The sequence below is a fragment of the Varanus komodoensis genome, unplaced genomic scaffold (assembly GCF_004798865.1).
Source record: "Varanus komodoensis strain SLA01 unplaced genomic scaffold, ASM479886v1 scaffold29_1, whole genome shotgun sequence".
NCBI classification, from domain to species: domain Eukaryota; kingdom Metazoa; phylum Chordata; class Lepidosauria; order Squamata; family Varanidae; genus Varanus; species Varanus komodoensis.
In genome coordinates this window covers 915,267-941,505 of record NW_025335759.1, presented here as the reverse complement: position 1 = coordinate 941,505, position 26,239 = coordinate 915,267, and the positions used below count along the sequence as shown (strand labels likewise).

At 50.9% G+C, this 26,239-nt stretch overlaps 1 protein-coding gene across 2 annotated transcripts in view; it reads right to left on the bottom strand.

The window, feature by feature from the left end:
• The window catches only part of APLP1 (amyloid beta precursor like protein 1), a 44,626-nt gene that overhangs the window by 14,436 nt on the left and 3,951 nt on the right, over positions 1-26,239 (bottom strand). For both annotated transcript variants that reach the window (XM_044435202.1, XM_044435203.1), the window contains exons 2-12: positions 23,391-23,558; positions 20,240-20,369; positions 18,743-18,855; positions 16,487-16,665; positions 15,536-15,783; positions 14,357-14,487; positions 13,494-13,568; positions 11,655-11,813; positions 8,314-8,442; positions 8,121-8,220; positions 5,647-5,793 (exon numbers count right to left, since the gene is read on the bottom strand). In XM_044435202.1, the coding sequence (XP_044291137.1) occupies positions 5,647-5,793; positions 8,121-8,220; positions 8,314-8,442; positions 11,655-11,813; positions 13,494-13,568; positions 14,357-14,487; positions 15,536-15,783; positions 16,487-16,665; positions 18,743-18,855; positions 20,240-20,369; positions 23,391-23,558 (1,579 nt within the window). The remainder of the gene's footprint in view (positions 1-5,646; positions 5,794-8,120; positions 8,221-8,313; positions 8,443-11,654; positions 11,814-13,493; positions 13,569-14,356; positions 14,488-15,535; positions 15,784-16,486; positions 16,666-18,742; positions 18,856-20,239; positions 20,370-23,390; positions 23,559-26,239) is intronic.

Below are 26,239 nucleotides of genomic sequence, written 5' to 3'. Positions count from 1 at the left end.
TGCCTATTCCACCCATTAATACAACATCATGATTCAGTGCCATTCCCAGGGGGAATGTCATTTTTCTCAAAAACAAAACAAGCAAGCAAGCAAGCAAAAAATCAAAATGGCGGCACCCATGATTTCCCCAGAATGCTGTTCATAGCAATGTTACAGCATTTCAGGGACATTTGGGGAATAAAAATGACAGCTGGTGGCAGCAGGAAGATCAATAAATGTCAGTAGCTTTTGCCACCCACTTCCTGAGAAAATAGCCGACACGTCTCTCCACTTTTGGGGTCTGCGCACCATGACTGGGGCAAGAGAGTGGCAAGGATCACAAATGTATTTCAGTCTAGCCCTAGAAATGAACATGACTCATTCTTCCTTGGAACAGAAGAGTAGCTGGCAATGGGATTCTGCTGCAACACTTCCGTGGACAGAGGGCTATTGTCGCAATGGCTACATTTGCCCTTCTTAATGCAAGTATGTAGAAATTGGGGGCCCGCCAAGGGAAGAGTGGGGCTGGAGCATGTGTGGGGTTATGCAGACGGCCCTACGACTTGTTCCATGACCTGCCTGGGGTCTTTCATACAAATGGAAGCATGGGGTTGTTGTTGTTGTTGTTGTTGTTGTTGTTGTTGTTATTATTATTATTATTATTATTATTATTATTATTATTATTACATTTTTATACTGCCCATAGCCAAGGCTCTCTAGGCAGTTGACAGCAACAATCATAGAATCATACACTCAAGTCACCCATCCCAATTCTGACCAGGCCTGACCCTGCTTAGCTTCCAAGATTAGGCAGAATCAGGCACTTCAGGCAGGGTTGCCAGTGGAACACAACCGTCCAATTAATGGCTAGCCACAGGGCTATGGCATCGGATGCCTGCGTTGCTTCATGGGCTTTCATTTCGACCACTGTTGCAGAGCAGTGGAGTTTGTCATAACCACACCGTCCTGGTGTTGCAACCACCCTCCAAAACGGGACTACAGGATCAGCTAGCAAGGGGAATTTTCTGCTGCACCTCCTTTATCTTAGTTCATGCACAGGTCACTGTCTTCCTCTAAGGAACGCCGTGTTTCGCTCCACCTAACTCTGCATACCAGAGGAGGTAACATCACCAGGACTGCATACAGATTCACTGATTCTGAGATAGAGTGAGGGGCCAGTTGCGCACTCCTGAGCTTTGCCAAGGGATTATTTCTCTTCTATCCCCTGCCATTCATGCCTCGAACTCATGCACAAATTAAAGACTACAATGAACCCAGGAGTGGTGATGATTCGCCACAGGCCAATGTTCCCACAACAGGGATATTCCACTGCTTCTCCCAAAACTTTCAGCTTTCCTTTAAAAGAAATGAGCAAGCACTTCCACTGCTGGAGCTGTGCAACAAAAACACAAAACAAAAGCAAAAAACAAGCAAGGTTGCATCGACGGAGCTCTGCAGTGCAACCTGCTCTTTGCACCCCAGCATCTCTGGCTACACTAGAAGCCAGATTATTATCCCCATGTAACTGATCATGTCGAGACATCCTATCCCTTTTCTGTCCATGCGGGAAGGGCTTTGCGGAAAACAGCATCTCCTTAAATGTACATCGTAACAGTGGGGCATTTGGATCATAGCGGACAAGCACAAGAAGTTGCCGCAATGCTGACTCTGATATTTTCCCATCTAGCCCAGTATGGACTTCTCTGGCTGGCAGCAGCAGTCCATGGTCTCTGGCAGGGGTCTGCCTAGTCACCTGCCACCTGACCCTTTCACACTGCAGAAGGCAGGAAGCGAACCCAGAGCCTTCTGAGAAAACTGCACAATGTTTGTCTGGAGCGCCCGGTGATGTCTATGTGAGTGGGACTCATCCTCCATTGTGGCTTTTCTTTTGATCTCAGCAGGGACTATCCATGGTGTTGAATGCCATCCTCCAAGTGAGTTCCCCACCAAACTGCACCATGAACAAATCCTATAAGATCAAAGTAAAAGCTGCAGTGGCTGAGGGCCAGGGTCAAATTCGGCCCTCCTGAGTGCCCCAGAGGGCCTTGCCTCTTTCTCCTGGCCTCACTGCCTTTCCTGCAACCGACTCTCATTGGGTGCTTCTTGCCCAGTCGTAAAAGGTTCAGCCACTTCCCCTTAAGGTGTAGTCAGCAGGAACTTTTAAGGAACAATATGCATACATTTTTGGATTTTTGGCTCCAGTCCTTCTGCCTTTGTCCCACTTCCTTTCCCACTCACATTACCAAGAACTGGCAGATCACCCCCTGTATTTCTCAGAAATACAATTCAGTTGTTGAGCTGAAAGATACTCCCACCCTGGGTCTTGTCCCGGGTTGTCTCTCCATCACCTGGTTCCCAGTCCTTCCAGTGGGAGAAGCCAGAAGCTTTTGCATGCTCTACAATCAAGCTAGAGTTGCTCCCCGACTTGCACTGAGAACAAGGATTGTCAGTCCCCTGGGGTCCTGTAATACACGGCTGGTGGCCCGATTCACTCTGGTAGGTCCCTTGTTGGGTTATATGCAAAAATTCCTCACTACACCAGATTGATGCCTGCTGACTGGGTTCAGACGATATGATAACTGACACAGAAGCACTGAGTGTGGCTTGTTGTGGAACTCTGGGCTGTTGTTCAAATGTGAGTTACCTGAACCTAGCATGCTAACAAACCATGGCTTGCTAACAGTGAACCCACAAAGGGATCCCGTGGTTTGTTGTTGGGTTGTGAATGGTCGTTAACAAACCATGGTTTATTAGTGCAGCTGGGTCCAGACAACACGATAAACACAGTTTCACACAGTTTCAACAACGACCCACAGTTCAGTGACAGGTTACATTCAATGCATACTCATCCCTAGAGTGTGGGTTATTGCGTTGTCTGGACCCAGCCGTGCCCACTCAATTGTGTTATTGGAGTATTGTGTATTGTAAAAGAGGCAAATAGATCTTTTGCTCCAGCTTATTCGTACAGACATAAATTCTACATCTAGAATTTAATGTTTAGAATATTGGCACAACAGATCAGAGGAAGCTGTCTGCCTTAATCCAGGTGGGACTATTTTTCAGTCTTCTTCAGTTCTATCCATCCAGACAATATAAGGCTCTCCAATGCCTCCCACAACCATCTTCTTTATCATCTACTCCGAGATCCATTTTCCCCTGGTACCGAATCTGGGACCTTCAGGATGCAAACTGCACCCTCAACCAGGGAAGCTCACACAATGCCTATTGTTCTTTCACAGCCCCTCTCAGGGCTTTGATCATTTCACCATCCATCACTCTGCCCAGGCCTGCAGCCTCAGCATCATTTCCAACACTCCATTATCCTTTGATCCTCAGAGGCAATCTGTCACCCAAACCAGGCATTTTCACATCTGGAATATCTCTATGCCGTGCTTCTTTCTGTCTATTGAGTTTGCTGTTGCATTGGTGACTTTGCTCATTATCTTCCTCCTCAGTGGCCAAATGCTTTTTTATTAGTTCATCTGCTTAACCTCTTCCCCAATTTTCCCCCACCTGCTTTCCTAGCATTCTCTCTCTCTCTCTCTCTCTCTCTCTCTCATTCTCTCTCTCTCTGACACACACACACACGCGCGCACACACACACACACACAGAGAGAGAGAGAGAGAGAGAGAGAGAGAGAGAGAGAGAGAGAGAGAGAGATTAGGAGTGCAGGTTTTGTGCTGCAAATTGAGCCTCCAGTGAGAGATTCTCAGCAGCACCAGCTCCAGGTTTTTGTGGCCCCTCCAAGGCCCCTCTGTCAGCAAGCCGACACCATTGCCAGCAGCTGCGATTGCTCCTCAGCTTCTTTCCCCACGTTGCTACATTTCCCTTGCTGGATAGGCAGACATGAAGCTTGCAGGGCATCTGTCATGCTTCCTTCTCACCACCCATTGTCTGGGCCAGAGTGAGAGGCATGGGCTGCTGTGGGGAGGAGGAGGGGCAACTCTGGAGGCTCTTGCAGGTGCGGCCCTGCTGGATTGTGGGCCCTGGCAGATGCCCAGTCATGCCTACCCTTGGTGCTGGCCCTGGATCTTGGAGCCTGTCAGCTTTCTCCTCCTATGTCCTGATCTTTGGAGTAAGCCAGGTGCCCATCAACAGGCCTGTATCTTAATGGTACCATAGGCTACTAGGTACCTGGGTTTGAACATGCCTGATTCAGACTGTATGTCTTTGTGGCCCTCTTTTTTCCTATGCAAAGAATCCTTCATATATTCCAAGTTTGAGAACATTTCCTTCTCCTGGAATTATTTTTTCCTTTACAAAATTTTTCCTTTTCCAAGAAAGCTGCTCGGGGATGTGGTGACCTGAAATAGCAGGTCAGGTTATGCAACAGATAATGCTTGTAATGATCTTGCGCTGCTATCCCATCATCCTGAGCACAGCAGCAGCTGTCCTGCAGGTACAGGAGCGAAGAGCTGAAGAGCTTCTTTCAGCTCTAGGGCTGGACTCGGGAAGAAGCTCGGGGAGGGCATTCGAGTGGTGAGGGGGTGAGGGCAAAGGTGTGCAGCCCTCAAAATGAAATAAAATACAGGAAATATTGGAGGCTTGTAACACAGAGCTCTTAGTGGCAGCGACTAAAGGCTTTTCTGTAGGAGGCTTTTAAGCTACCACTTGGCTGTTTTCAAAAAATAATTGATTGAAAGCATTAATTAGTAATATAATGAATAGAGACTGTGCCAGTCAAAACAAGGTAGTTTAAAAGCTGTAATTCACTTTGTCCAGCTGTCTATTCCTTAGAAACATGCAAATGGAAAGCATACATACAAACACAAATGCACACGTTCCATCTAGGTATTTATTTAGAAAGGGAGGTGGCTGGGGAGAAAACAGGAAGGGTGGATTAAAATCCAAAGTGCATGGAATCCAGAACATGCAGAATGAGACCCTAAATTATTCAGATTATCAGAGAGCAGATCCAGAAGGAAAATAGCTCAGCTTTCCCCCAACCTAATGCCGTCCAACTTTCTTGGACTTCAACTGCCACATGGGGGCAGGGGAAGTATGAAAACTGCCCAAACGGGGGTCCATGCTGGTGTGGCCAATGAGAACTGATATTGAGAGTGGGGAGAGTTACATCTCCACATTTCCCTGGAACTTCCCAGATGCAAATAAAGGATCTCCTGAAACACTGGACATATTCAGAAGGTCCATCCTGTGAAGCAACACAGAGAGCTAGTTCTTGACCCTCAAAATGACCCTCAGAAAGCATCACACCAAACTGGCATACAACTAAAGCTAAGGCTGCATTCCATACACCAATGGGAGGCATCATTCTTCATCATTTTAAAACAAAGGATGACCAGGCATCACAGAACAGAGTTAGTTCATGGAGGATTTTAGTTCTTCTCATCTGTCCTCATTTGAAAGGCAAAAGGGCTAACAAGCCCATCTGTTAAAAGAGTCTGAAAAGAAAGCCCTTTCTGGATTGAGCCCAATATTCCCAAGCATCTTCTGCGGTGAGGGTTTTAAAAACAGGTCCCTCCCTGCAGCAAATCATCATTGCCACCTTCAAGGAGGGCAGCTCTGCCCAATCACTCCGTCTCCCGTGAACTGACTCCATTCGCACTGGCTGGCCAAGGTGTTCCAGTGCCTGCTCTGCCGTGAACACTGGCCGCAAAACCTAAGCCAAGCCAAGTGCCCTCTCGTCCAGGAAAATTCCTACTCACCTTCTCCATCATGTGGGTAAGAACGACTCTCCGATACTAGATCCTCACTACTGTCCATGGGAAGAAGCTCCTCGGTGGTGCGTGTCTCTGAGATGGAGGTGGTGAGCAGGTCGCTGGTGGATACCCGTTCGGATCGCAGCAGCTCCTCTAAGAAGGGGGTCATGCAAAAGAGGAGGCAGGCAATTATCGCAGCCACGGAACTCAGGATCCCGGCTGGCCAGCCACCAAGTGTGTCCGAGCACAACCGCTGCCCTCACCCTTGATATTTAAAAGCTACCCCTCTGGGATGTTTTCTTTTCTCAAACCTCCCCCCGCCCCCCCGGCAAGTCCAAATCATCTTCCAGAAAGGATGTTGGCTGAAATTTCCACTAGCCTTTGGAAAAAGGCCTTCCACTGGACACGAGGGCTCTAAGAAACAGGTTCCAGGTGTGCGTGAGCTGCCTGGACACCCAGTTATGGTGTCTGAAATGCACGTAACACCTTCTTGCAACAGAAGGCATTTCTGCCTCCTTCAAAGCACCCTCTCTTGAAACCCTCTATTCTGGTTGGGAATGACACACGGAACATGTGTCCTGGCCCCAGCTAATGTGAGGCCAAATTTACAGGGGCTACAGGGAGAGTTAAACAGCCAGAGGGAAGAGAAAGACTCGTTTTCTTACAGGGGACACTAGAACTGTGTGGCAAACCATCTGCGTTGTGTGCAGAAAGCCCCAGGGCCCATCCCGGCACCTCCGAACAAAAGGATGGGTAGCAGGTGATGGAAAAGGTCTTTCTCTGCTTGACACCCTGAGTGCTGCTGCCAATCAGCGTTGACGATACTGGCCCAGATGGACAAATAGGCTGACCTACTCAAAGGCAACTTCCAACATTGCTTCGTACGCCTCCACGTTGAATATCTAGTTCTGCAAAGCTAAGCTACAAGGTAACTTATGTTTGGTTTAAGAACAGAGAGCTGATGGCTGGGCTCAGACAACATAACATCCCGTTTTCAAGGGCTGAGTCTGTGTTATCAGAGGACTGTGGATTGTTGTTGAAATAGGGGTTATCATGTTGTCTGAACTGTACCGACAAGCCATGGCCAGTCAAGAACCACCCATGCGGTGACCCATGCTTGGTTGCTGGGTTATGAACTGTGGGTTGCTCAGCATGGTTTGTTATCTTGATTGGAATCAGACAACGCAATGATCTATGTTTCAACAACAGCCCACACTTAACCCTTGGGTGGGGCTTATCTTGTTGTGTGAACCTAGTCAGCCTTGGCCTGAGAAGATGACCTGTTCTGGCCCAGGTGCATGTGGGGATGCCACAGCATCCTGGTAGTGGTACTGCAACTGTCCACAGCAGCCCTGTCTTGCCTTTCTCTTCCTCTTGCCTTCCTCTTCCTCATGCATCCTCTTGCATGCTATCATTTCACATCAGGGGCCCAAGTGGGAGATGACCATTCCCGCAGTGCTTGGCAGAGCAAGAGACACTGGACTTCTGTCCCAGAAGGAGTCCTGCCTGGAGTGTCAAATGCCCCAAGGAGCTCTGTGACATCCTTCTGGACAGTGTCGGGGACGCTTGCAAAATCAGCAAGGTGCGGCTTCCAATTTAGAAGGTGGGCCCCCTGAAAATGAGATCCCCCCAGAGGAGACGCCATCGAGTGCAGGGGTTCTCTGGGGTGACCTCTCAAATAGTGCTGAGTGCATGGACAGCGTGGATCCTCGTGAGATGTCCCTCAAGGTGCAGTGGTGGGAGGCCTTCTGCTTCCAGGGTGGGGACACACTTTGACAGAAACCTGGTGTGGGGGCTGGATGTGACCCATGAACCCCCAGCAGGGCCAGCCAAAGATACTTTGAGCAGATATGCATAAGAGCAGATGTGGTGTCCTCTCTCTGGAGTCAATGCACACAGGACCCAAGGCTGGCCAAGTTATTTGGGTACCTTGAAAGGAGAACCCCCAAGGATCTCCCCACTACTAAATGCAAAAAAAAGGCAATCCGTTCCCCTTACAGGACATCCTAAATTAGTTGCCTGAGTTGGTTACCTCATTCTGTCTAATGGTCATGCTGGTCCTGGAAGCCCACTGGGAGATTGCCCCCCCTGCCCCCCCAGGAAGAACTTTACAGGAACGGGGAGGCTAATCTGGCCCCAAAGCTCGGCCCGAGAAGGAACAGCTGCCGGGAGCTTGTTTCACCATTTTGTGCCAGAAAGAAATGAACTAGTGCCTGAGTTTTGCTGTTTCCCTCTCCCCCCTCCCTCTCCCGCTTCCTTTTATGTCTTGCCTTTTAAATTGCAAGCATGAAGCCTGGGACAGTCTTATTATTAATCATTGTAAGCTGCTCTGGGAGCTTCTCTGGCAGAAGAGTGGGCTAAAAACACTGTAAATCAATAGACAAATCCCTGGTTTGAGGATTTGAGGGCGTGTAGAGAAAGCAGGGAGAGGAGGCGTGAACTGTGCAGCACTTGGAGCACAAAGGATTCTGGGTACACACCAATGTCTCCTCGGAGCTCCTGTGTAAGCTGCGGGTTCTTGTACAGCAATGCCAGGCTCTGGTTCATCCGCTCCTCAATCACATGGAGGTGGGTGTACACCTGGGGAAGAGGGAGGCATCCTGGGATTACGTGGCTAAAAGAGGTGTGTGTGTGGGGGGGTGGTACCTGAGGGGAAGAGGAAGGAGATCGCACCTGGAACTTCATTTGCTCAGCTTTCTCGGGATCGGCGGCCGCCACATGCTGATAATGGCGGAGGGTGTGGCGCTGGTCCTTCTGCTCTGCCCGCACGTACCTCTTCAGTGCTGCCAGGATGCGGTCCGGCTGGGTCAAAGGAGAGCACACGGGAAGACAGCTGAATGCCGGCTATTCCGCTCCCTTTCCTACTCATTGAAATATCTTTCAAGCTTGCCACCTGGTCCCATCACATGTAACCTTTCTGGCCATGTGCACAGGCCCCATTTTGGTGACTGACCCAGCATGTGCTGACTCAGGCGCATGGATTTGCCAAAGGCACATATGCCAAGTGCATGTGTGTTTGACCGGGCTCACTCAGTGAGTTTCCACAGGTGAGGGCAGAATGCGCCCTTTCTGAAATCAGGCCTGCTGGCCCAGCTAGTTTCTTTTAAAAGTGCCGTTAGCTGAACATGCTTAGAACTAGCTAGATTTCTTCCTTAAGAAGATGCACATGCTCCCCTCCACAATCCATACAGGGATGGCAGCCTAGGAGATGCCATGCACCAGCCCTGAGCATTGCTTTCCTTCCAAAATGCATCCCCCAGATTGCGCTTTGCCCTGAATGCTGGCATGGGAAGGGAATTCTAGTAGGAAAAGAAATGTGGTGCATGTGTACATGTGAAAGGAGGGAGGGGATCACAAGGTCAACCTCCTCTTCTCTGACTCCCACATCACAGTCCTAATCTGAATCAACTACTCACCCCACACCCCAAATCAGCTACTTTTAAGAAAAGAAGTGATGCTCCTAGTTCTAAGCTCATTAAGGCCAGGAAAGACATCACTTTGTGTGTGTGTGTATGTATGTATTTATTGCATTTCTGCATTGCTCAACAGTCAAAGCTCCCTGCGTAGTTCATAAATAAAAGATGATTAAAATCTCTAAAATACAGCATGCCTTAACAGGTGCTTTCCTTAGCAGCCACCCATCTTAGCTCATTGCGGGGAGAGAGCACGTGAAGATGAACTGAGGGTCTGGGCTGGTATATTTGGGCTTGACTGGTTAATAGCAGCATTCTGAGTTAGCCCAAAGTACTTTAAACATCTAACAGCTATGCCTTCTTATCACTTTTATCCTAGAGTAAGCTCAGAGGACCCCATCCAGATTACAAGAGCTCCCTCACTCTCCACGCGAGGTGCCTAATCCAAACTGGGGTGGGGGGGGGGGGCTTGCATCTACTCTAGAGTAAAAATGGGGCTGAGAGGAAGATTTTAAATAAAGTATGTTGATTTTAAACATACGCATTTCAAATAAAGTATGTTTTGATGTGGAAGCTGGACAGTGAAGAAAGCTGGCAGGAAGAAAACGGATGTGTTTGAAACATGTGCTGCAGGAGCGCTTTGCAAATATCCTGGAACAGCAGAAAGACGAACAAGTGGGTCTGGGTCAAATCAAGCCAGAACTTGCCCCAGAAGCAAAAAAGGTGCCACTGAGGCGGCTGAATTTCCAGCACCTCGTGAGAAGGCAAGACTCGCTGGCCTTCGCTTGGGACAGCAACAAGCTTTGGGATAGGCTTGAGCGCTGAAGGTCTCTTCTCAAGACTGCTTCTTCTGCAAATCTTTTCCTGGGGTGCCCTGGCTGTGTCAGAGCTTTGTCCACCCCACCCTCTCTTGTTTGTCCAGAACATAACTCCTCAGGGCTGAATCACTCCAGCCGTCTCCGCAGCATCATCTAGTACTCTGGCGTTAAATGAATGGTGAATAGTAGCAAGTGTGTTGTTGAGCATTGTGAATGCACAATAAAGCAACTGTTGAGCGAGAGAACAGATAAGCAAACCCTGCCTACGCATTTAGGGATGGGGGGGAGATTTGATTTTAAAGAAGGTATTGGACTGTGCGGAAATGGACAGACTGACTTTATCTCTTAAGGAAAATGAAGATACATGCTACTATCAAACATGCGACTTTTTATCATTGGTTAGAGAAATGGAATCTTAATTAGGGCTGAACGACAGAGTAACTGTAGAGAGAATAAGATTTTGAACTCAGTTGGTCTGAAGTCTTTGGAATAACTACTTGTTTAGAGTATAGAAAACAATAAAACATTGAAACTGTATTTAGGGATGGTGGGGGCAGCTTAAGATGAGTTAGCAAAAAATCTCTGTCAAGCCAGAACATTTCCTGGAAGCAAGAATGATAAAATTGAAGCTGTCAAGACTTTTGGCACAATATGAGAAGGCAAGATGCACTGGAGAGGTCAATCACGTTAGGGAAAGTCAAAGGCAGAAGACCAGATATGAGATGGATGGGCTTCATAAAAGCCACAGCCTTGAATTTACAAGTGCTGAGCAGGGCTCTTGTGAATAGGATATTTTGGAGGGTTTCCATTCATAGGGTCATTGTAAGTCAGAGATGAATTGACAACACATAAAGCACTATGATTCTCAGGATTTCTACCACAGCCTCACATGGTCCTACACGGTCTCTGGGTCATTCCAGTATTTCATCTTTAGTTGCAGGAAGTTTTGGGACCAAGTCATTGTGAATCGAGCCCATACTTCAGAGGAGCTGGAGTCTAGGCCTGGTGGAATTTATTTATTTATTTATTATTTATTTATTAAAACATTTCTATGCCGCCCCTTGCCGAAGCCTCGGGGCGGCTCACAGCATAAATTGGCAGAGAATTGGCAGAGAATTGAGTTTGCCTTGCTCAAACCCCTCCGGTGTTACAGATGGTGCTGATGGGGCCATCACTAGCTTTGGAAACAACAGCTTTGGAAACTGTAAGCAGCCAGAAGAGGGGAGTCAAGACAGGAGGAAAGGTTGTAAGGAGGTTGTAGTCACCCAATGGAAAATCCCCAAATGGAAAAAGGAGTAGGTACGTGGGTGGAGGAGAGGGGGGAAGGAAGAGCATCCCAAGACAGGAGACATTTTGGAATCCCACAGAAGTGCTGACCCTCTTTCTGAATATGAACCAAATTTAAATTCAGAGAGGTTCTCATGGGTCACATTCCAGTGATAAGCCCCAGACTCAAAATATGGGGCTGGTCTAAAAATACCAGCATCTTTTAGAGAAAGCCTTTCAACCTATGCCTTAGGAAAGGCAGCTCAGCCTTTCAGAATGGAGAAAGATACAGGAGCCCCATAACTATGGCAGTGAAGAGAAAGGGGTGGGTCAGAAGAAGGTGGCACAGCCAGCTGAAGAAATCCAAGGGGCTAGACTGTGACCTCAAGGAAGGCTACATCTGGACCTTGGACCCAAGGCTCAACGCCCATTGCAGAAGCTGCAGCAACTTTCCACCTGGCTCCTGCCCAGACCTCTTTCAGCACACTCTCCCCACTCCTCAGGTGCTTTTGCCTACCTGAGGATGATCGTTCTGCACAGCTGTCAGGTAGCTTTCCAGGGCTGCACGGCGATTATCATTCAGCAGGGCCACGACGCGGGCCAGATGTGTCTCCACCAGCCGCTGGCGTTCCCGGGCCACCTGTTCCTCCAATGTTTGAAGGATGGACTGAAAGTGCTGGGGCAGCAAAGAGAGCGGTTGAGAGCTTGATTAAACTAATGTAGATGCTGGGATTAAATGGCTGGTCTGGGAGTTCTTGATGTTACGGCTACAGCAAAGCAAGCGGGGACTGGATGAAAAATTTGGATGGGTGATCACCACAAAGTTCTGTGCAGAGCAGGATGTAATTAGATACGGATATATTTATGTGCTCTCTTTTTCTATGCTCAGAGTAAATGAGTGGCTTGGAAAAATAGCAAAAATAATATATATATATTTTAAAAATCAATACAATCAGTATACAACTTTAAAAATAAAAATTACAAAAGGGGCTGAAATGGCAAAAAAGTTGAACATACAAACCTCCATTTAGAGCAGGCGTTCCTAGAAACAAGCATTTAATTAATTAATGTAGGGGACCTTCAGATAAATTCCCAGGAAAGCTTATGCCACTAAATCAGACATGCAATAAAAAGCTTTATCAGGCATAAAAGCACCTGTCTCACCAGCAGGATTCCAAATCTGAATTAAACTAACTCCAGTGTTAAGAGCCTCATTTAGCTGAGGTGGAGGTGGAGGTGGAGGAAGTGTTTTCAACCAGACACTGAGTTGGTTGAGAACAAGTCTCTCTCGGGAAAGTGCTGTGCGTGCAGGGTGCCACCACCTAGGAACTCACTCCCTGTCACACATCAGATAGCAGAGGGCTCTGGCACCGGATCTCTCATGGGACACGTCAGCAGCTGAAGCCTTTGGAATGCTCCGTGGCTTGGGAGCAATTTTGCAGAAAAATCCATCTCTGCACAGCTCCTGGCTCTGCACTCAGTGCAAGGCATTTATAAACAGGACCCTTCCAGGTGCAGTTGACCCACGACTGGGCATCAGCAGCCTGAACTGAGATCAGCCAACTGCACTGATGTCAGAAACAACAATGTTGCTTTCAGTATTGGATTGTTTTGGAGGCCCTGTGGAGGGCTGCAAATAAATGCATTTTGTCTATAAATAAAACCAGAACCAAACAAGAGCTTTATAAACAAACATATGGGGAAATGCAGGAACTGGCATAAGAAAAATCTGAGACATGGAGCATAAGAATGCCACCAGCTATGCTCACAGATGGGCAGGATGACTGGTCCATATTATTTATCTGAACATATTTGGGGGACCAACTGTCATGGGTGCAGCCCTCCCAAGGCGGCACAGAGCAATTATACAGAGCAGAACAGTCGTAGTCCCAAACCGAGGGGGAAAGCTGCAATATAATGTTGTGAGCCGCCCCGAGGCTTCGGCAAGGGGCGGCATAGAAATGTTTTAATAAATAAATAAATAAATAACTAAATAAATAAATAAATAAAATATAAATGTAATGCAACAGCAGAGGCAAAGCCAGGCAATCCATATCGCTTCGCAGCAGATGAACCCCATCATGAGTGCTCAACAGATTTCAAAGGATTTCCAAAACCTCCAGCGTCATAAAACCATTAGGAAAGAAGCAAGCGGGGACAGTTGAGGTTTAAAGCCCCCTTTAAATGCCTGTATTAAAGAGGTTCTTTGCAGAGCAGGGGTAAAGAATTCCACAGTGGAGGGGCCACCCCTGGAAAGGCCCTTTCCCATGCACCCGCTGGCCTAATTGATCTTACTAGTGGTCAAATGAAGCAGGCCTCTGAAGGTGATCTCGGCATGGCCTCTGCCCAACCTCACCTCATTGAGCGCTTGTCGGTCAGTCTTGGGCAAGTTCTTCGCCTGATTGTCAGCTTCGGCCCACTCCTTCATCACCTGTCAAATGGGAGCAGAGGGACGAGGGCTGATGACGATCCTGCTAAGAGCTAAGGACTCATCCTGCCACACAGACCTATCCCTGTAATTTGGGTCCAGTGCATTCCTCTCACCCTCCATTTCTGCTCTTTATGACATTCCAGGGCAGCACTGGCGACCAGTAATAGGAGACTGAAGCAAGCCGTGTCGGCATATTTGGCGTTTTAGCCCCGCTACTACCTGAATGCAGCCGCTGAGAGCGTCTCTCCATGAATTTGGCCCTCAGCCTGAGAAAGGTTCACCATTCCCGAGGGATGACCGAGGTGTCCCAGGCAACCGCCTGGCGCATCCGTCATGGGCTTAGTCGCTATTCATGCAACAGTTGAAACAAAAGAGGCGGACTCTCCTGCCTCCGATCTGGGAAGCCAGCACTGCACTGCCTTAAAAATGCCCTTGCATGTTGGCTCAGTCCCTGGGAACACGTTCACAGCCAAAAGCCAATCAAGAGAGCTGAGCTTGCAGGCAGCTGCAGGCATGCGCACGCTCTACCTGCCTTCCCAGATTGGTACCCTCCTGATGTGTTGCACCGGAGGGCACCTGGCTGACCATGCTAACTGGGCATTATGGCAGCTGTGATCCAACACCTCTGGCACCAGGTGGGGAAGATTATCTCATACGATGGGGGCAACTCGTGCCTCGATGCTGTAAAGGGGGCTGCCCCGGCAATTAAAAGCAAGGGATTCAAAAGCCGGGCAAATGGAGAGGCATGGGCCAAGGCACCCTCTGGCCCAGGGCTGGCCCTGCAGTACCTCATTGATCTGCCTCATGCGGCGCTCCTCCAGGTCCATCTTGGCACGCAGGAAGTTGGCATGTTCATTCCCATCTCCGGGCATTTCAAAATACACATCCACTCCGTCGGTGGGCCGAGGGGTTGGGGTCACTGCAAGGGCAAGGAAACCCATTACATGGGCCCTGCCAGCCCACTGCCCCCCCACAGTCAAAGGTGGCAATGGCAGGGTCCTCTGGGGAGGGGGTGACCCATTCTTGCTTTGTAGCACAGAATTCCCCCCCCACCGCTTAAAACACAGGTGGGCAACATGTAGCCCTGCAGGTGCTTTGGCCTTCAGTGCCTATCATCCCGAGCCAGCAGAGCCAATGGTGCAGGATTATGGAAGCTGCAGGCCAGAGGCTGACTGCCTGAAGCCACACACAGAGTGCTGTAGTGGTGAAGAGCACGGGACTGGGACCCACTTGGCCATGCAGCTCATGGGGTGACTTTGGGCCAGTTGCTGTCCCTCAGCCTGGCCTACCTCACAGGGCTGTTGTTGCGAGTTAAGCCCTGTGAGGTAGGCCAGGTGAGAGGCCGGGTGTCAATGCGACCAACAGAGAAGCAAATGCAGAAGCGTTCCGGTGTCCCCCGGCACGGCAGAAAGTCCCGCAGCACAATTCAGTCTCCCGCAGGCTCTTGGTTCGGGCCGACTGAGACACCAGTGCCCTCACGTGCCATCCTCTGAGGGATGCTTGGGCTCGTGCGTCCGCCCCCTTGTGCTGGGAAGAGCCAGGTTCTGGGCCTCCTCCAAACAGATGCTTCATTGTGAGGAGGAGGAGGAGGAGACGTGACCAGGAGAAGCAGCTGAGCATTTCCTGCCACCCCTGCTCCCCCCACCCCGTGACTGCAGCTCCCAGGCCTCCTGGCTCTCATCCACCAGCAGCAGCGATCCCCTCTGTGGCATGCTTCAGAAAGGCCCCCGGCTGGAAATGCTGGTCTCGGGCAGCCCCACTGCCTGTCCCAGGGTTTGGGGGCCCCCAGGGAATCTGCCTGCAGTGGGGTTTTCCGCCCTCACTCCTGTCCCTGCATTAGCCAACTCTCTGAGAACCTATCAGCCCAGCTGCCTGCAGAGGAGAGGGCGAGAAGAATGTGGGTCCATCGCTCTTTTTTTGCTCACGCAGCAGGTGCGGCCAGCCCTGCCCAGCCCTCTCTGCCTTACCTTTGACATCTTCTTCCGTAGTCTGTGTCGTGGTGGTGATGGTAGTTTGGGTGATGCTGTCATCGAAGTAACCCGGCTCCACAAAATAGTCGTCCCAGGGAGCAGGGAAGGGGTCAGAGTCAGGGGCACTATCTCCAAGGCTCTCCTCCTCTTCCTCATCCACCTCCTCCTCTTCCTCCAGGTCCCCCTCTTCTTCCATTTCCAAGCTCTCTTCCTCTGTCGGGATGCGTCCCGTCGGAACCTTGTTGCTGTCAAAAAAAGCCCCCAAGTCAGGAGGTTGCGCCTTTGTCGCTTTGAGGAAATGCATATGACAGAGCAGGAGCACTGGTGGGATGAACTGGGGATTCCTCTTGTAGACTGGGACAGTGGCATGATTTTCCTGCCCGGCAGTTCTCCAGAGTTGGGGAGGGATTATGTATGCACGGTGCTGTGGATGCTGCATAATTCAAAACAGGGGTGGGGAACCTTTTGCAATGTGAGGGCCTTCCCTTTGGAGAAGCTCTCGGGGGCCACATTCCAGTGGTGGGCTGAGCCAAAGGCAAGGAGGGCAAGGCCAAACGTATCAGTCTCTTTGAGCTTAGAGATCTCACTGCCAAGAGGCACTTCAGCCTTGTAGCTTAAAAGCCACGTCACTACCAAAGGTGGGGGCGGGGCGGGGCACGATCATCTAGAAAGCCTGGAGGGCCAGATTAGAATTTGGTGGAGGGTGGATTTGGCCCCTGGGCCTTAAGGAGGGCTCTGCACTCCTTATTTAAAAGCTGGATTGAGGGCAGCTAGTACTTGGGGAAAAAGCGGGCTGCTTTCCCTCGAAGAGGAAGGCCTCAGCAGTTATAGGCAGCCTATCAATACACGTATACATAAGTAAAAAAATAAAGAAAGTTCTGAAGCTCTGAACTGAGAGGCAACTGATAACGAAGCGGACGGGTGCGAGACGACAAGTCCTTTGCCCACCTGTGCAGAGCTTCCTCCTTCAGATGGGAGAGCATCTGGGGAGCCTCCGTAGCTTGTTCCACCCGGACAGGTGGAGGGCGCGAGGGGCAGCACACGTACTCAACTCCCCGGAAGCGGTCAGCCCCACAGGGCAGCAGCATCCCATAGCTGTGAAGCTCTAGGTCCTCACCACTGCAGGCCTGGGAAGTGGAGAGAGCCAGCCTCAGCACTCTGTCCAGATATCACAGCACAGCATCACTTGTGCCAACCGTGGTGGAGAATCCACACAGTGGCTTGGTCTGGGTATCATACCAGAGCATGGATCATGGTAACCGTGATAGCCATGGTAACCATGGTTAAAAATCCATGCAGTAGCTTGGTGAGGAATCCACAAAGTGGCTTGGTTCAGCGATCATGCCAAAGCGTGGGATGCACTAAGCATGGTTAAGAATCCAGGCCATCCCGTTCGGTCCACAGCTCCTGGGTTCACAAACCGTGGAACAAGCAGATAAGCACTTGTCCCTCACACCAGTCTCTATGCAAAGATCCTAGTTTGCATTAAGCCAGAAGTCCCCATTAGCTCTGAACTGAACAGCTCTGGCTTCTTTTTAGTGAGCAGAATAAGTTAGGTGGAGGGGACTGGAGTTGGAGGGAAGAGTACTTGTCCATGAGGGTCATACCCGGCTCCATAAACCATGGTTTCTGATGCAAAGAATGACTGAACCAAACGTACAGGCAGGTAGACCATGGTTCAAACCTGCCCATCTTTTTTCCATTTTCTAGCCATTCAACATGCGACAAGTTCCCTCTTGTCTCCACCATCCAGCACTGACTTACAGCACAGCAGCAACTCCAGTTGCAGTTAATAAAAAACCAGCTTCAAACTACAGTTTGCTCTCCATATTTAGCAGCCCCTCACAAAGCTACCAATGTTGCACCAACGCATGCTTTTGCATCAAGTCTGAATGCAACCGATTCTCCTACTTGGAGCCACATTACAATTTTTATCACTGAAAAGTACTTTTTTGTATCAGAGAAACCCAAGATTCTGTGGTGAGGAAAACCATGTTATTTGGTCCTGTATAAATCATGTAAATTAAGTGCATGTACATGGTTTTTCTCAATGAATATGCTATACAAGGTAAAGGTTTCCCCTTGACATTAAGTCCAGTCATGCCTGACTCTCGGGGGCAGTGCTCATCTCCATTTCCTGGCTGAGGGAGCCAGCGTTTGTCCGCAGACAGTCATGTGGCCGGCATGACTAAACACCAAAGTGCACAGAACACTGTTACCTGCCCACCGAAGTGGTACCTTTTTCTCTACTTGCATTTGCATGCTTTCGAACTGCAAGGTTGGCAGGAGCTGGGACAGAGCAATGGGAGCTCACCCTGTTGTGCAGATTCGATCCGGCGACCTTTCGATCAACCAGCCCAGCAGCACAGCAGTTTAAACCACTGCGCCACATGCAGTCCCCCCCTATATATCACATTGTAAATTGGTTTGCAGGTTTTCCTCTGTTCTGGGAAGGGTGGACAAAGTGTTCCATGGAGCCCTTCAGCCTGGTCCCCTCTGATCACTGGTAGTCTTATCTTGTAGCAACTCCTGCTTCCGAGATTTCGCTGAGTGTTGTTTCCCCAGAATTGTTCATGGACTACCAACCATGCCTTCACTCTTATGACTGCTAGAAACCCTTTTTCTATACTATTGCAAAACTGTGACACACAGACTTTTTTATACCATGACAGTCTCTCCCAGGGGCTTTTACCAGGAAACTTAGAAGGAAAGCAAGTTTACAATTCCTATAGCATCATAAATCTGGAAGAAACTGAAATGGCTCAACTGATTTTAATTAAAAGGGGACTGTGTTTTGGTTATAAATGCTGTCACTGATCTGGTTCATGTAAAATATGAACCCATGGTTTATTTAACCCATGGTTTGTTGGTCTATCCAGGGTCTTGTCTGGCAGATGATCAAACAAACTGTTGCTGTTTTCTCTATCCCTGGGTTATATAATTCTTACATTGTTGGGTTATTTCCTTCTCCCTCCCTGTATCCCAAATGCTTTAGTGGTGCTGCAGGACTGGCACACAGAGCAACTGTTCTCACTTTACCTCTCTTGCTTACTGCCTCTGAAGCAACCCATGAACAACTCATGTTACTGGGTTCACAGGTAACAACAAACCATGGGTTAAATAACCTAGAAATCTTTTCTTCCAGCAGGTTTTACTTTAAAACATGCACCATCCCCCTTCACAAAGACACCCATGATCACTCACCTCTTTGGCTACACTGTGCCAATACAGATAGGTTTCACATGAGTCCATCTTCTCATGGTGTAAGAATTTGCACTTATCAGGCACAAGAAGGGCTTCACTCACAAATTCACCCACTGGGGAAGAGAAGAACAAGCTACTGTTACTGTTATTCCCAAAAGTTCATGGTGGTATATGTGGTCACACTGGTTTATCCTCACAACAACCCTGTGAGGTAGGCTAGGTCAGGAGACTCAGAGTGAGAACCTAGTGAACTTTGTGCCTAACTGGGGGGATTTAAATTCCAATATTCCCAAACCTTTCCTAACACTCAAATCAAGAACTGACAGGCACTGTTGAGACAACACCTCCCAGTAACCCTAATCAGCAGCTACGCTGGCTGGAATTGAGAGAGTTGGAGTTCAGCTACATCTGAAGGCTGACGGTTCTGCTCCAACCACTATACAATACCACCTCTTTCCTTCTTATCACTTAGAGAGATATGTACCTGCTGTACATCCATCAGGTTTCAAAACCTCAGTACCTCTTGGAAAATCTTAATCTAACCAATTAAGATTGCAGTTCTACAGATGTCTGCAAGCAAAGTTCCATTCAATAGGAATTATTCTCTGGAAAATGCATATAGGATTGCAATTCTATGCATATGGACTTAAAAGTACAAGTTGCTAAATCAGTGGGGGGTTTTTTACTTCAGAGAATAAATATTGTATGGGACGGTACTGTAAGGCTCTTCTCGTCTCCCTCCCGATCCCCACTGCCCAGGCATTGATATTAAATGCAACTCATCAATTAATATGACTTGCTAATTTTCTCCTAAATAGGCAGGGATGTAGGGGTGTCACGGTCAGGACAGCAGCACACAAGCAGGCCTTTTCTTTTTGTTCTTAACCCCTTCCCTTGCTGCAGCCCCGTGAGAATGACACCCTTCTATCATGACGGCTAAAGAGCCTTTATCCTCAGGAAGGAAACTTCCACTCGTACTAGCAGAAGCTTTCAGGGAAGAGGAGGAATGGTTTATTATGCTGGATTAAAACCTCCTTCCACGGGGCTCCTGACCATCCCATAGCAGCTACTTAGAAGAAAAAACAACAATCCTAGGCATGTTACATGAGCAACACATTGCATGCACCCCTTTCTCTTGGTTCCCCCTTTGTGGCAGGGTAGGCAAACTGGGGCCCTCCAGATGTTTGGACCTCAATTCCCATCCGCTTCAGCCAGCATGGGAGTTGTAGCTCAAAACAGGGTGGGCAGAAAGCAGAAGTTTGGGTCTTTATTTCCCACTCTCTTGACCGCTGGCCAAGGAAGGGGAGCAGCTGGTTGGAAGCACCTGGAGATCCACCTTCCTCCTGCCATTGGTCTAGAACCTCTGGAGGCCACCAGGTTGCCCACCTTTGCTGCCAGCAGTTTGCCCTCAGTCCTGCTTTATGGATGGAGGAACCACGGGTGGTCAGGGCGGCCCTCAAAGGGGCTGCCTGAAGCCATCCTGCCACTGGCACCTACCCAGGCACTGATAGGGCACCACGATGTGCTGATGCCCTTTGCATCTGGGCCGCCCCTTTTTGCACCAGTTGTCGATCGTGACTGGCTGGGTGCCTTCCACAGCATTGGTAATCTGCAGCTCAGGATACACCTATGGGGGAAGAGGAAGGGTGATGATTGCAGCAGAGCACGGAAGAAAGATGGAGTGGGTGGTCCTTTCCCCTTGCCCTCTTTCAGCGGTGGCACATCAAGGGAAGATGCTACCTGAGGACCTCCCTTGGAGGGAGCTCCTCAGAGGGGACTCCCAGGAGTTCCTAAGTAGCCTCCCCACCGGGACCTGGAGCCGTCTGGGCCTGCCTAGCTTCGGGGATGGAACCAAGGCAAGCCCCTTCAGACCGCATTCTGAGCCCCTGTTGCACCTGAGGCACAAAAGGTGCACACAAACGGGCAAGGTCCATTTCCAGGGTGAAGATGGTTCAGGGCTCCCTCAGTTCATCAGGAAGAGTCTAGACCAGGGATGGGGACCCCCTTGCAGCCCGAGGGCCAGATTCAGTTTGGAGAAGCCTTCAGAGGCCACATCCTAGGAAGCGGCTGGGGCTGCAGGGAAAGGGTGTGGGGCATAAACGTTTTATTGCCAGATAAGCCTTAGAAGAGGCATTTCAGACCTTTGGAATGGAGACAGAACTGCACAAAGGGTGGGAAATCATGGGGGGCCTTGCTTGGAGGCAGAGTTCAGCACCAAGGAGAGCGCTTAGAAAACTCAGAATAAAAGCCGCAAAGGCGAAGGAGCCAAACTGACCAGGCTTCCCTGCCAAAAGCACCACAGGACTGGTGGGGGGTGGGGGGTGGGGGAAGGCGGGGAAGGGGGCAGGACTAAGGGAAAAGAAATGGCCTTTTGGGAAACCTGGAGGTCCTCAATCCTGGCATAGGCATTGCAAGACACACCCGTCTTTTGCGGGGCCAGAGAGCAGCACTGGGGTCTGTAAAAGACCCCATCAGGGGTACAGCTAAATGGGTGGGTCAACATGAAAGGGCAGTGAGGGGCCAGCAAAGAGTAAAGTTGGGGTGCCAAAGTCAGTGCCCTCTTGGCCATAGCCCGCACAGGGCACGGGAAACCACACTCTTGTGCATCTCACGCTTCTTGGAGGCCAGTGGCCCAGTGTTCTGCCCCCTTTTCATATTGCCACCAGTAGCAGGGGGCCCCAGGCCCACCACCTGACGGGACTGCCTTGCCAGGCTCTGCAGTAGGGTCACCCCTGAGAAGGAGGCAGAGGTGCTCTGTATGAGCAGCACTGAAAGAGTTTCCTTTCTGGGATATCATGGCTAGTGGCGGTCCTTTGTCTGTTCGCTTTCCCTGTGTTGACAGCCCTGCCTTAGAACAATACAGTAAGGATTATAGCAACATGACAATGGTTCTCAAGGGCTTTAAATACTTGGACACACTATATACTTGCTAAGCAGTGCAATTCCCATGCTGCTGAGAGCAGAGAGAGAGAGAGAGAGTCTGGGGTGGGGGATCAGACAGCCACACCCACTTTCTCTAGCACCACCCCCTTTTCCCTGGCTGTCAGTCCTCCTGCGTGTTTTCCGCTTTTGCATGGTTCCTTTTCTCCTGCCCCGCTTTTAAAACTTGAACTGCCTCTCTAAAGGCTTAGTCTCTGGCAGTAAGAACTTCAAGGTAAAACATCCCAGCTTTTTTCTTATTTTGGCCCTGCTCCTTTTGCTTTCAGTTTCGTGGCCAGAGCCTGGGCTTCTCTGCCCCTTGTCCGATGAGGCACCAATGCGCACGCAGAGCACAGTTCGTGCACCTGCAGGATGGGTGGCACTGCCAATAACACTTGGAGCGAGCGCTTTACTTGCCACAGCTGTGGATTGCGAGTCAGTGGGGAGAGGTGGACTATTGCGAGTGGTGCAGACATGCGAGAGAAGCACAAGCCACGTGGGGTGTGTGAGGGTGCGAGAATGCAGGGGGCACGGCCCTTGGGGTGCTTAACATGGGATTGAGGGGCTTAGTAGCAACGGAATCGAGATGGTGAGCACCTGGCTGTTGCTTGTCTTCCGGCAGTTTTTGTAAAAGTTGGTTGTGTCAGTAACATAACTCTGAACGTTAGATCCCGGGGCATCTAGTAGGGCTGGGCCGCATGTGGCTTTCCAGATGTTGCTGGGCTGCAGTTCCCCAAATCCAGCACCACTGGCTATGGTGACCAGGACTGAGGGGAGCTGCAATCCAGCGACAACTGGGAAGCCACCACCCTGGCTGTATAGGGTGGCCAGTGTGTCCCAGGATAATGGGGGCTTTTCCATCATTCCCTTGCTTGGAGTGTTTGTTGCTTGCCCTTCCACCAAGCAGTTTGGAGGTGCCTGTGCAGAGCATCCAGGCGGCTTCCCATCCAGGTAGCCAACCATCTCGGCTTCTTTGATGGAACTCTCTCCAACATCTTCAGTTCAAAGAGGATCAGGTAGTAGCAGATGATGTGAAATGATCTCCCTCTCTCCCTCTTGCGCTCTGCCCAAGACCCTTGAGAGCTTCTGCCAGAGTAGCCAATATGGATGGCTGGACGAAAACAGGAGGTAGCATAAAGGCGGCTGACTGCTGGGCCCTGTGAGGCCATCCCTGAGGCACAGGGAACCGAAGCAGATGAATGGATTGTGTTGGTAGGTCAGGTGGGAACAGCTGTCACTGAGGCCAGCTTTCCCAAATTGATGCCCTCCAGATGTGTAGGGCTACCACACCCCCCACCCCCAGCCAGCATGGCCACAGGGGATGATGGGAGTTGTAGCCAGACACAGCTGGGGGGCTTGGTTAGACCTAGATTAACAGCACGGTTTACTGTTTTAAAACAGTAGCTTCCGTACAGCCTGAAGTGCCTGATCCTGGAAGCTCAGCAGGGTCGGGCCTGGTTGAAATCTGGATGGGGGACTTAAATGTTGTGAACCAGCCAGAGGGCTTTGACTACAGGCAGCCTGGAAAGGTAATGTAAAGGCTTGTGCTGCTGCCTTGAAGGCTTTTGATCGGGCAAGCGGTTCATCAGTATCAGTTAGTCCACCAAGAATGAGGCAGGAATCTGGTCCCGGGTGAAGCAGAGCTGGCAGCTGGAGGCAGGGTGAGTGCTGTGGCTGGACGAAGGAGTAGGAATGGGGGTGGGAACAGGTGTGCGCAGGTGTGCCGTACCTCCTGGCAGTAGCTCCGGATCTCCTCTGGGGTGCGGAAGCAGGTTTGGGTGCCAAACGCATCAGGCTCCCAGCGCCCCGTCTGTACATTGAGGTGTAGGACTAGTTTCCCGCAAAACATGGCTATCTGGGGGCTCCTGAGTGATGGGCCAAGCTCGGCTCCCATCCCCTGCAACAGACAAACAGAGGAGTGATAACAAGCCAAAGTGCTCTGCAGAATTGCCACGCCGCCCATGGGTCGCCTCAAGGGAAAGCATTCCCAATGGCATGAACGAGAGGGGGGTTCTCTGGGACGCCCCACTGCCCCCAACCAAGCCCCAAATCAGCACAGCAACCTGTCCTGCTCTCCCTTTCCTCCCTCCCATCTTTGTTTGCACCATCTCTCCCTCCCGCCCTCTTGCTTTCTCTCTTCTCCTCCTCGGCAACCACGGGGATGTTGTTGCTGTGGAAACCGCTCCCCATGGAGTTGCCAGATCTTCTCTGTTGCCATGGAGACCAGCTCCCAAATGGAAATTAATACTGCATCACCAGCCCCTCCCCTCAGCAATTTCTCATCCTGGGCCCCCTCCCGCTCTCCTCCGGCACCGCCACCTCCTTCTCCTCCCTCACCTTTCTTCCTCTCCTCCCTTGCCACTCCAGCTCCCCCAGTTTCGTCACCCTCCCAGCTCTTCCTCGCCCAGTGCCCTCCATCACCACCCCCTCCTGGCCGTTCCTCACACCACGCCAGGGCTCAGCCGGGTCGCATCCACCCTTCAGGGCAGCGATAGGTGGGGACTCCACAGCTGGCACCCACGGCCCCAGACATGTAGACACATGGGGCCGAGGAACAGCTGCTGCCCCGTCTCAATTCCCCGCCACCACCGCCACGAGGGCTCAGCTCCTGCCACTGCAGGACCCGTGCCTGGCTCAGGGATGGAAAACAAAGCTGTTTTCATAACTTCACCCTGCCTGACCAAAAGAACAAACAAGGACCCATTCACGCCGTGTGCCCAAGGTTGCAAAATCCAAAGGCGGCACCAGGAAGAAGAGAAGGCAAGACCCCAAGCCTGAGCCAGAGCCGTGGCAGGGCTGGAGGAAGGAGCTGCGGAAGTCTGGAGCTAGAGAAACAAGCGCCGGCAGGGCTGGCTACCCGCCAGGGGCAGAACTGGGTAGGGGGCAGAGAAACCCACAGGGTGACTGGAGCAGCAGCGGTGTGGGAGTCAGCCGGAGGCTCCGAGAAGATGGGATGCAAGAGGCAGGGATGGTCTGGGTTCAGGCTGGCAGAACAGCAACGAGGTGGCCAACATTTTCTCTGCCACTCCCATTTCCCCCCTGCATTCCCAGCTTGGCCTGAATTTAACTAGCAATTAACATTTGCTGCTTTGGTTAGCAAAGCAAAGGCGCCAGCTTGGAAGGAAATCAGAAATCGTCCTCCCAGTGCAGTTTGGCCCTAAAACAAGAAGTGTGATGGGGGGAAGACAGGTAAGTGAGAAGAGAGCCCGTGGGGTGTGTGCCCATGGTTCGTGTGCTGGGCTTGGACTCAGGAGCACTGGTCCCCACTCATTTCCCCCACTTGAAGCTGCGACTTTGGACCATCCCATATGTGACTTTGGGCCATCCGATGAATCTTCGCCTGACCTACATCACAGGGCTGTTGTGAGGATAAAAAGGGAAAGGGGAGAATCATGCCCGTTGCTCTGGGCTCCTTGGAGCAAAAGGCAGGGCATAAAGGTAACAATCGCTGGGAAGAAGAAATGAACTCCTGGGCAGATGCAGCAGATATACAAGGGGCCTGTCTCCTCCCTCTGGGTGGAATGAGGTGTGCGTGTATTATATATATATGAGGGAGGACAATGGGGATGTCAGGCCTGGATTAAGTTGGATCCTGCAGCTAAGCTGGGGCTCCAAGCGATTAAGCAGCTGCTGCAATTTGGTGGAAGGCTGACCTCCCGTTCAGGCCAGGGCGGACTGGGCTAGGTAGCCAAGCACGCAGGGGAGTGGGTGGGAAGGGAGGCAAGAGTGAGGAGGGGGCTCTCTCCAGAGCATGCCCTACCCAGGAGCCCGGCCTGTGGCGCTGATGGGCAACCCGTGGCCGAGCGGGGAAACAGGGAAGCCAGGGCAGCGGGCGGGAAGCGGTTAATTGGCATCAGGATTAGTAAGTGCAGGGCTAATCCGGCTCCTGCTCCCCCTGCACAGCACTTAGCGAGATGAGATGGGGAGGGGAGGGGAGGGGAGGGGAGGCGTCCACCTGTTTTTCCCTCCCACTCTACCCCAAGGCTCTCATAACTTGTGGGAGGAAAGGGAGTGGGGGAGAACGGCAGCGGAAGCAAGGTGGAAGCAAGGTGGGGGAGGCGAGAGCTCGGCCGTCCCAGCCCTGCCTTGCGCTGGACGGCTGTGATTAAGGGAGTCCATGTGGAATGCAGCCCCTGCCCAAAAGGGACGGGGGGGGGTGTCTGAGAGGCCCAAATGCCCCCTGCACCCCTGCCCAGTTCCTCTCCCCGGCCGCGGGCCCATGCAGGCTGCTCCGTGCAGCGTCCTCGCAGCTCCGCTGGCCCTGTGAGGAGGAGGGGGCAACCGACCGCCTTGCAGGAGCAGGGCAACGTGGGGGGTGGGAGGAAAATAGCGGCCCCCCTTCACTCAGAGGAAGAGCAGAGGGGCAGATGGGAAGCTTTTCCAACTTTTTTGGGTGGGGGAGGACGGAGGAATCCCTCCCGTGCAAAGAGGACAATGTCAGGTGGAATATGGACAGAACAAAGGCCATGGATTGTGTTCCTTTTCCAAAGCTGGGGGTGGGGTGGGGGGTTGGTCACCTCCCCCCCCCACTCCTCTGTGCTATCTTCTTTAACTGAGTCCCTCACTCCCACCCCCGGC